General features: G+C 46.8%; 1 protein-coding gene across 1 annotated transcript in view; it reads left to right on the top strand.

Annotated features, from left to right (window-relative positions):
* The window catches only part of Gabrr1 (gamma-aminobutyric acid type A receptor subunit rho1), a 29,108-nt gene extending 20,214 nt beyond the window's left edge, over window positions 1-8,894 (top strand). Inside the window, exons 7-10 of the mRNA XM_059255787.1 lie at window positions 522-662; window positions 2,940-3,092; window positions 4,742-4,938; window positions 6,011-8,894. Of these exons, the coding sequence (XP_059111770.1) occupies window positions 522-662; window positions 2,940-3,092; window positions 4,742-4,938; window positions 6,011-6,304 (785 nt within the window). The 3' untranslated portion in view covers window positions 6,305-8,894. The remainder of the gene's footprint in view (window positions 1-521; window positions 663-2,939; window positions 3,093-4,741; window positions 4,939-6,010) is intronic.
* Window positions 8,895-11,012: the final 2,118 nt, after the last annotated feature.

Raw genomic sequence — 11,012 nt, forward strand, 5'->3', positions numbered from 1 at the left:
GGCACGTGGCAGCCTCTGAGAGGGTGGTGACCATAGTCATTCCCACCTTATTTTGAGGAAGTGGGCACAATCGCCTGAGGAAAAGCCCATCCTTCACTCATGCTGCCTGAGAGTGAGTCACGCTCTGACCCTCAAGTGGTGAATCATTACCCTGTACAAAAGAAGAAAGAGCTGATTGGGTCCTAATCTATAAAGCCGAGCCATAGGAAATCTTGCCAGCATTGAACTATCTCTGCCCTACAAGCAACACTATCATTTGGTTTAACCTAGCTATTGCAGCTGGATTGTGGGGTGAGGCTTTTTACAGAATCCGTGAGCCCTTGAACTTGGAAGCCTTGCTCTGATAACTTTTGAGAAACTGGGACAAACTAGAGTGGTCTGTCTGTATTGTTTAGGTTGCAGTTTACTATCTTACTGCAAGCCAAGTAGTCTGTGTGGCTTAGGACCCAGTGTCACACAGCCCACAGGCGGGTCTGGCTTGAGTGTCGCCCTGTGCCTGACACTGACTCTCATCTTCCCAGATGCCTACACAGAAGATGACCTCATGCTATACTGGAAAAAAGGCAACGACTCCTTAAAGACAGATGAGAGGATCTCCCTCTCCCAGTTCCTCATTCAAGAATTCCACACCACTACAAAACTAGCCTTCTACAGCAGTACAGGTGAGCTCGGAGCATGCGCTGAGTGCCAGGGAGGCCTCGTCTTGGCCAGATGCTTCAGGCTCTATTTAGGAAGTGTGTGATTTGGTGGTCATACCAAGTGAACAGAGCTTTGAAACAGAAGACCAGAGTCTTAAATGAAGTCTAGTGGGTAGTATGAATAGGGTGGGGATGGGGTGACTTGTTTTCCTTTGAGACAGGAAACCATTGTCCATGCTACTCTGAACTCATTATATACTATGCATCCAGGCTGGTGAAATCATTGTATACTATTGTAGCCAGGCAGGTGAACTCATTATACACTATGTATCCAGGCAGGTGAACTCATTATACACTATGTATCCAGGCTGGTGAAATCATTACACACTATGTATCCAGGTTGGTGAAATCATTGTATACTATTGTAGCCAGTCAGGTGAACTCATTACACACTATTGTAGCCAGTCAGGTGAACTCATTACACACTATGTATCAAGGCTGGTGAACTCATTACACACTATGTATCCAGGCAGGTGAACTCATTATACACTATGTATCCAGGCTGGTGAACTCATTACACACTATGTATCCAGGCAGGTGAACTCACTGTATACTATCGTACAGGCTGGTGAACTCACTATACACTATGTATCCAGGCAGGTGAACTCATTACGCACTTATGTGGCCAGGCTGGTGAACATATATGTTATGTATCTAGGCTGGGCCTCTGGCTCAGTATCACCAGTGCTGGAGTTATAGGTATGCTCCAAGGCAACTAGCTCTGTAGGTCATTTTTGACCCACCAATGTGTCAGAGATAATTACCTGGGAAATATTAGCTCAAAGGTAAGCCATGAGAGTAGGTTTATTTGAGATGATTGCCTCATTAAGTTGGCACTACATCCCTGAAATGCTCATCAGAGCCTCTATAGAAACAAACAAGTTTCATTCCGACTGCTGTTCTCTGTCTCCCTGGGTGTGCCACTCCTACCCACGCCCCTCAGAATGACCCCAGTCATCATGTGGACCCGGCTGTGGCCTTATGAGTCAAAGGTCTGTACAGGTTCTGTCCCCTCCTGGTGCTCGAGGCTATGCTCTGTGGCCTTCCCCAGCTGCTGGCCTGTGCTGGTAAACAGCTAAGGGTTGACATTCTCCATCCCTTGCTTCTGTTTTGATCACCCACCTTTCAGAAGGTTCTGCAGTCTCCCTTGCTGGACCTCCACCTTGTGAGCAATCCTGACCCATTAGAGAGCACTGGTAGTCCAGTTTAGTGTGGCAATCCAACTCAAACGCTGACCCACTCACCCTTGACGCTTAGTTATTTGGGTCGCAGTCTTCTGAAAGTCCTTCTGCAGTCACTTGCTGGTACCAAGAGGCATGTCCCATGCAATGTACTCACTGGACACCGAATCCTGAGTTATCACTGCCAGGTCTCACTGATTCTCAGCCCTGGGCACCCTCTTCACACACATTGCTTCTCATGAAAACCACACGGGCAGAGTAAAGCACAGTAGACCGGTAACTGTTACTCTGTGCCTAGATACAAGACTATTTATACCTCAAAACATAGTTCTTCCCATAAAAAAAATCCAGGAAGGGAGCCAGGCATAGGGATATTCACCATCATCCCAGCACTTGCAAGGTAGAACAGGGGGTTCAGGAGTTCAAGGCCATTCTCAGCTACATTATGAGTTTGAGGCCAGCCTGGGCTACCTAAAACCCTGCCTCAAAATAAATAAATAAATAAATAAATAAATAAATAAATAAATAAATAAATAAATAAATAAGAGAGAAAAGTAAAAGGAAAGAAGTAAAGGGAGTTGTTTAAGTCACTGCCTCGAGCTTTGCTATGCACACAAACCACATGAGGCTGCTACTCAAGAAAGATTCTGCTCCAGCGGTCTGGGCTACAGCTAAGGAGTGTGGTAGGAGAGAGGGAGGGAAGAAAGGAAGGAAGGCGGAGGGGGCCAACATCAAGGCCTTGTGCATGCTAGCCAAGGACTCTACCCATGAGCTATAGCTGAACTTCTAAGAAGCTCCCATGTGACTGTGAGGCTGACGGGTCCTTGGTCATAGTTTGAGAAATCAGATTTTTTTCAAGGGGTTCCTTTTGTGTTTATGAAGGGGACAGAGATTCCTTACAGTGGGTTCACACAAGTCATGAGGGCCACCACATGTCACTGCCACTGTTTAAGGTATGGTTCCAGTGTGAGATCTAAGACACAACTGGACAAATAGAACTTGTTTTCTGAAGAAGTCAAGCAACTATGTTGCATGCTCTCTCTTCTTCCTTTGCCCCCAGGCTGGTACAACCGTCTGTACATCAACTTCACTTTACGTCGTCACATCTTCTTCTTCTTGCTCCAAACCTACTTCCCTGCCACCCTCATGGTCATGCTGTCCTGGGTGTCCTTCTGGATCGACCGCAGAGCTGTGCCTGCCAGAGTCCCCTTAGGTAAGGACCATCTCAAGTGTGTATTATGTGTCTGAAAATCCAAGGCATTCCTTTCATCCTTCTCAAGCAGGTCCTGTACTCCTCTTCACAGCGTAACTTGGAAATGAGTCAAGGTACTGATTCAAGTAGCACCACACAATCTAAGTGCCACATGGGAATCTGCCCAGGCCTCAGTGGTTGTCCGTCCAAGCAGCTCACTGTGGTCTTGGGCAGGGGCTCCCAGTCTTTGGGTGTTTTCCCTGCTGGTCCGTATAATGTATTTTGTAACAGTGTTTCTCAAAGATGACCCGGCAGATCTTTGCAATAAAATCCTTGAGGAAATTATTAAAAACGAAAAGTCTTGGGTTTCATCATATCTGCAGCCAGAATCCCTGAGTTTTCTTGCACCCCCTCACTTCCTTTCTCAGCACCCCACCAAACATCCTTATCTTAAACACGGAGCCCACTCAGTCACGACCACCGCTACAGCTCAGACAGCTCAGGTTGCAAGTGACAGGTGACCCACCAGGCTTCAGTGAAACGGTTTGGAGCGGGCCCTTAGGGGAACCCCAGTCCTCTGTGATTTAATGTTTTCCAAGCAAATTTCTGAGCTTAATTTGCAATCCTGGGCAAACTTCCACAGATGATGCCCGTTCTCCAGCAGTTAGCTGCCACTCCAACAGCTACAGTGCTGAGTTCAAGTGTGCTCTCGTATTAAAATCTGTCTCCTATACATAAAACGAGCCTCATAAAACTAATGTCAAGGTGCTCAAGGCAGTCCTGCTGGATGGGCACACAGGTCCAGTGGGGTGGCTGTCAGCTGGAGAAACAAGACTGGGATTATAGAACTCCTGCTGGATGGGCACACAGGTCGGGGGGGGGGGGGGCTGTCAACTGGAGAGACAGGCCCGGGATACAGAACTCCTGCTGGATGGACACACAGGTCCAGTGTGTGTGTGGGGGTGCCAGCTGGAGAGACAGGCCTGGGATGACAGAACTCCTGCTGGATGGGCACACAGGTCCAGTGTGTGTGTGGGGGTGCCAGCTGGAGAGACAGGCCTGGGATGACAGAACTCCTGCTGGATGGGCACACAGGTCCAGTGGGGGGGCTGTCAGCTGGAGAGACAAGCCTGGGATTACAGAACTCCTGCTGGATGGGCACACAGGTCCAGTGGGGGGGAGGCTGCCAGCTGGAAAGACAGGCCCAGGATGACAGAACCCCTGCTGGATGGGCACACAGGTCCAGAGGGGTGGCTGTCAGCTGGAGAGCCAGGCCTGGGATACAGAACTCTCATGACACCAAGGACACAGTGTTGAAATAAACCTCATGCCTTCCTTCACCACATGGTTGCTTAGATCTCTATGTCCTTTCTTTAAAGAATGGAAGGAAATACCTCCGTGCCAAAATGCCTGGTCCTTTCTGCAGAAAGGATGTGATTTGGTGCTGTAATGGATATGCCAGGTGTGCAGAGGAGGAAGTGGAGATGAGGGGCAGAGGGGCAGGGAGAGATTCATGACAGCTAGCTCTCAAAGACAGGAGGAGTTCCCCAGAAAGGAGCAGGTCCTGGCCGTCCAAGCCAAGGCCGAACAAAAGGCAGGGACACCGAGGGACAAGGCCTACAGCATTTGGTAAAAGCAAGCACGTGCTTACTTCTCACCATTTATGGCAGGCATCACCACGGTGCTGACCATGTCCACCATCATCACAGGCGTGAACGCCTCCATGCCCCGAGTGTCCTACATCAAAGCCGTGGACATCTACCTCTGGGTCAGCTTCGTGTTCGTGTTCCTCTCGGTACTGGAGTATGCAGCTGTCAACTATCTGACCACAGTGCAGGAGCGGAAGGAACGGAAGTTTCGAGAGAAGGTGACTTTACCGTGACATCGAGGGGGCGGGGCTAGCCTTGGGACTGTGGGCAGGTCCCCCCTCCCTGTAAAAGGGGTTCTGATAGCCTCGTCTCTGCTTACTTCCAACCATGGTCAAGAATATTTGACGTTTACATCTTTCATTCAGTAAAGGTTTTCATTCAGCATCTACATCCCAGCAGCCACTACACCAAATTAAGACATGGTCCCTTTCATTGTGGTTGTGTTCGGAGTTTAGTGAGAGAATCCCAGGAGGGAAATAAATGATAATTTAATGCTGTGGAACATATTATTAATAAATATGGAGGTGATTTAAAAGACCCTCCCAGGAGCAACCATACTTCCGCCTAGGAATCTTCCCTTCCTTCCTACATGACCTCCTATCTCCTATCATTCCTTAAGTTGTCTTTCCTCCCGCCCTTCCTCCCTTTTCCCAGCCTACAGTTTAGAGCCTCTCTCTTCCAGCCATATCTTGCCATATACTATTCCCAAAGTGCTGTCTTTCAATCCCAGCCCTCATGACAAACACCGAATAATGCCATCTGTAAACACTTTAATGAAAAGTTTGCTGCCGGGTGTGGTGGTGTCACGAACCTGTGATCCAGTTACTCAGGAGGGAGTCACAAGTTGGAGGCCAGCCTGGGTAACTAGCAAGACCGTCTCAAAAGGAAAAAAGGGGTAGCTCAGGATAGCACTCTTGTCTAACATGTACAATGCCCTGGGTTTGTGCCCACTGTCCCCAAAGGGGACACAGAGGACAGGGCTAGCCGTTGCTAGTCTTGTTGGTCTGTGGTACAACAGTGTGCCAACATGTAGACATTAGTTCAACACCCAGTTCTCATCACCACCATGCCAGCGCTCGAACCCTGATCTTGAGGCTGCTGGTAAGTTCTTGACACAGTGTTGTGCTCACAGCTGTCTTAGGATGTTTACAGTGACACCATCACCATTTTTCTTATCTTTCCCCCAAAACTGGGACTAAAAGAGGCTGGAGGGTAACCCCCTTCGTACACAGTGCTTTGGCGGGCCTCTGAGGAATGGTGCTCAGCTCACATGCCCCTGTGTGTCTGCAGATCTCCTGCACCTGCGGACTGCCCCAGCCCCGAGCAGTGATGCTGGACGGCAGCTACAGTGACGGGGAGGTGAATGACCTGGGTGGCTACATGCCTGAGAATGGAGAGAAGCCTGACAGGATGATGGTGCAGCTGACCCTGGCCTCCGAGAGGGGCTCTCCCCAGAGGAAAAGCCAGAGAGGCAGCTACGTGAGCATGAGGATCAACACGCACGCCATTGATAAATACTCCAGGATCATTTTCCCAGCCGCTTACATCTTATTCAATCTGATATACTGGTCAATTTTCTCTTAGATGCCTGTGATTCTGTCAATCTCATCTCCTTCGTGGTTTGTATGCACTACAGAAATTGCTGTAAAATGAAACAGGATGGTTGAAAAAACATCCCAGTACCCACCAGGGTTTTCACTGTCTCTTCTTCAGCTGTCCAAAGCTGCACTGACAAGACACCTTCTATTTTTGCATTTATTATTTTGCAATCGGTTGTATACACAGCATTATACAAAGTGTTGCAGGAATTTGTCATGATAGCCACTGATATTAGCTGTCCCCAGGTCCCAGGAAGAGCACAGAGGCCACATGTGGACATGCTGCAATTCAGTGCTGGGGTCCTGGATGCTGTTGCTTCCTTCATGGGTGGCACTGTGTTCTTTAGACTATGTAGAACTGGGGAGTACCTGAATAAAACCCATTTGCATGGAGCCCACATGCACATGAACCCCTTCTGATGAAAGGCCCTACTTCAGTCTGTCCTTGCACCTGTTCTGTATCCCTCATAATTAATGAAAGGTAATGATGCTCATGTTCCAGTCTCTCCCTCCATCCACTCTGCATCCTCCACAGTTAATGAAAGGCAGTGATTCTCAGGACCTCTCTAACAAGCTGTAGATATCTCCCCTTATAAGACATGCTCTTTAGACTGTTGACTTTTCCCTGGTAAAGAAACTTTGAAGATAGAGATATGTGTGTATGCATTTTGTCTGTTTTGGGAGGTGAGTAAGCTAGAGAACCGTGTTCCTTTTCCTGTTTTCTAGTCACTGTTTTGTGCCTCTCTACCATGGAGCAGGTGTTTCTTCAAAATAAAGTGTTTTCTCAGTAGTGTGATATCACTGAGGAGCTTGAAGAGGTATTAATTTCTTCTGAATAATCAGCATTTCAAGGAATCTTGGGATGCTTATAGCTCATAAGAAGGAGAAGCACACAATTTCTTAAGAGAAAATACCATTAAAAAGCAAAAGAAGCAGACAGACGTCTGCGTTACCACTCAGCGAGAGCCAGCACTGTCTAGGAACTAGACACCAGTTGTCAGCTAGACTGAGCCGGCAGCAGACCTGATAAAGTGGCCCAGTGGCAACTGATGTCATGGGTTGTAATCTGGTGAATTATTTTAAAATAATGTTTAAAAAACAAGCCTTTGTGTTATCTATCTAGAAGATCTATAACAACTCCAACCAGACTTCCCCAAATAGCAATTTACAGTATGGCATTTTCTCTGGGCCTCATCTTTCACTCACAGAGACAGGGAGTCTATTCAACACTCATTCACATCCCACTAGCCACTAAGCCAACTTAGCTAAGACATGGCCCCTTAATTGTGGTTGTGTTCAGAGTTTAGTGAGACATAAATGATACTTTCACATTGTGGAACATGTTAATAAATATGGAGGTGATCTAAGAGACCCCTCCAGGGACCACCGTCCTCTGTGCTAGGAAAGTTCCCTTCTTATATGTCCTTAGATCTCCCATCATTTCAGAGTTAACTTGACAGACCAACCCTAACTAATATATGCATGGCTATTCTTTATTCTGATTTTAAAAAGAGCTATTTGCAAACTCCTACTTAGAAGATAGTCTTTCACTTCCCACAATGAAAAGTCACCAAAAGCTTTCTTCAAACTCAAGTAGTAAACTTAGAAGGACATAAATTAAATAATTGATTATCATTGATATTAAAAACGACTGTTGTTTTGACAGTCATGGTTTGCACCTGTCTGTAATCTCAGCACTTGGGAAGCAGGAGTGAGAGGACCTGGAGTTCAAAGCTGGCCATAGCTTTACAGCATATTGGGGGCCAGCCTGGGCTACATGAGGTTTAAAAAGACTGTTTTTTCATTTTTATTTTATGAAACAATTACCTTTAAAGTCAACATCTTTGCCACTGTCTTCTCCCTCACCACTAGGGCCACTGAGCTGTCTAGGTTTCCAGATCAAAGCTAAACCTTACCTACTGTTTGGGATACTCTAGCATTTGAGTCAGTGTGTAGAATGCTCTCCTAGTCTGCTAACCTGCTGTGTCAAAGACTGCAGACCAAATGGCCTGATTAACAGAGATTTCTTTTCTCACAGTTCTAGAGACTAATGTCCAAGGTCAAGGTGCTGGCAGATGTGGTTTCCCTAGAGGCTTCTCTCCCTGACTTTTCAATGGCCACCATCTTGCTGTACCCTTGCCTTCTTTCCTTTGTACCCACCTATGTCCTTTTCTCCCTAGTTATATTTGCTCAGGGCCCATATCAGTGGCCTCATTTAACCCGAGTTCTTTCTTTAGAAGCCTGTCTCCAAACCATTTGTTCTATAGCAATCTCCCCCAGGTTGGAATACTTTATTTTGGAAGGAAGCTCCTTAGGATGTGCTAAAAGAAGGTGATGTCCTCCATCCCACAGGGAAGAAGCCCATTTAGGTTAAGCTCAGGAAACAAACAACTCAAAAGTTTCAGGAAATCCCTGAAACCAAATAGATAAACTATCGCCCTCCACAAAGTATATATAAGCAATAAGAACCACTGAAAGTTGCTTTTAGGTGATCCAAGCTGTCTGGAAGGGGCAAAGACCAGCTAAACTACCTGGAAGGGACACTTTCCAACCCATTCAGCTGCCTGTGAGTCATGCAGTGAGCACCAGATTTCCAGCTGTTGTGAGCTGTCACCCGTGATGGGGTGGACTTTGTTGATGCAGCTGTCTTTGAGTCATTTCTGCTCCTATAAGTGACCCCAATAAAGCTCATTGGTTCACCGAGTTGGACTTTGGTGGTGTCATTAATTTGGTCTGTAATTGGTTTCCTATCTGGAGAGGTTCATGTCTGCTCGCATATGCACAGGAATAGTGTCACACAACATATATGCCCATGGAAATCTATTTGCAGTATACCTAATGCTTTATAAATAGTTATACTATATCATTTAGGGAATGACAAGAAAAAAAATCTGGGGACTGGAGAGGTGGTTCAATGGGTGAGAACACCGCTTGTCAAATTTGAGGAACACTGGGTTGAAATCATCAGCATCCACCCAGAAAGCTGTGTGTGGTCATGCGCATGTCTGCAACCCTAGTGCTGTGCTGTGGTGTGTGTGTGTGTGTGTGTGTGTGTGTGTGTGTGTGTGTGTGTGTGTGTGTGTGTGTGTAGGGGGCATAGTGGAGACAGGAGGACTTCTGGGGCCTGCTGGCCACTAGCCTAGTCCTAGATTCAGAAAGAGACCCTGTCTCAAGGAATAGGTGGACAGTAATGGAGCAAGACACCTAATATTCTCCTCTAGTCTTTGTGAATGAACATTCAAGCACATGAAGCCACTATACACATATGCATACACCACACACACATACTCACACACATGAAAATATGCCTGCATGTGTTCAATATTAATATGTGCTATTACTTGTTGCTGGATTCTGACAGCTCCCTCGGGGGAGGGGGTGAGAAGGCACAGCATCAACGACTCAGACACCAGGTGTCTATTGAAAGCAAATAACCAACTCCTTTATTCAATAACAGGGAAGGCCTTATATACCCTTCTCCCAGTGCCCAGTCTATGTGGTCATCCCTCATTGGTGGGCATGATCAGAAACTCTGACATCACACGGACTGTTACTAGGTCCTCAGGCAGACTTACCATGATCAGGAACTTGACAGCGACTAGGAACTCTGACAGCTCCTGTTGCTAGGCCCTCAGGCAGACTCCAGATTGGCTCTTAAGGAGTACTTTATGTGCATGCCCTGGCTATTGGTCTGGGGCAATTTCCTCAACCCTATGGGCCTGTCCTACTACAATTACTGATAAATCTTTATTCAGAATGAGTTGAATACATGGATGCAGAACTTGTAGGTATGGAGGCCCAACTACATTTGGTAAGAGGGTGTGTGTGTGTGTGTGTGTGTGTGTGTGTGTGTGTGTGTGTGTGTTCACATGTGCTTGTCTGTGTCATTGTGTAGAGGTCAGAAGTTAACACTGGCATGTCTTTCCCCAATCACTTCCCACATTTTGGAGACAGAGTCTTTCACTGAACTCGCTTCCTTTTTTGCTAAACTGGCTGCATGGGGAGGCCCTGGGATCTTCCCGTCTGGGGGCCCAGCACTGTGGTTACATGCAGCATTGCTGTATTCAGCTTTCCTATAGGTTCTGAGGATCTGAACCAGGACTTCATGCTTGCAGCAATCAGTTACCTATTGAGCTATCTCATCTCTCCAGCCTCCAAACTCTTTTTTTTTATTATTGAAAATAGATTCTTTTCTTACATAATATATCCTGATTATGGTTTCCTCTCCCTCTATTCTTCCCAGTCCTTACCCATCTCCCCCATCCACCCCCTTTATGTCTCTCATTAGAAAAGAACAGATTTCTAAGAGATAACAACCAAACATGACAAAATAAAAGATAAAACAAAATCCATCACACTGAAGCTGGACAAGGCAACCCAACAGAAGGAAAAGAGCCTCAAGAGCAGGCACAAGAATCAGAGACCCACTCGTTCACACACTCAGGAGTCCTGTGAAAATTCTAAGCTGAAAGCTGTAATATATACTCAGAAGACCTGGTGCAGACCCGTCTTGGCCCTGTGCTTGCTGCTTCAGGCTCTGTGGGTTCATATGAGCCCTGCTTAGAGAGCCTCGTTCTCCTGGTGACCTCCACATCCTCTGACTCTTACAATCTTTCTGCCTCCTCTTCCATGGGATGCCCTGAGCTCTGAGGGGAGGTATTTGATGGAGACATCTCATTTAGAGATGTGTGTTC

The sequence above is a fragment of the Peromyscus eremicus genome, chromosome 2 (assembly GCF_949786415.1).
Source record: "Peromyscus eremicus chromosome 2, PerEre_H2_v1, whole genome shotgun sequence".
Taxonomy (NCBI): domain Eukaryota; kingdom Metazoa; phylum Chordata; class Mammalia; order Rodentia; family Cricetidae; genus Peromyscus; species Peromyscus eremicus.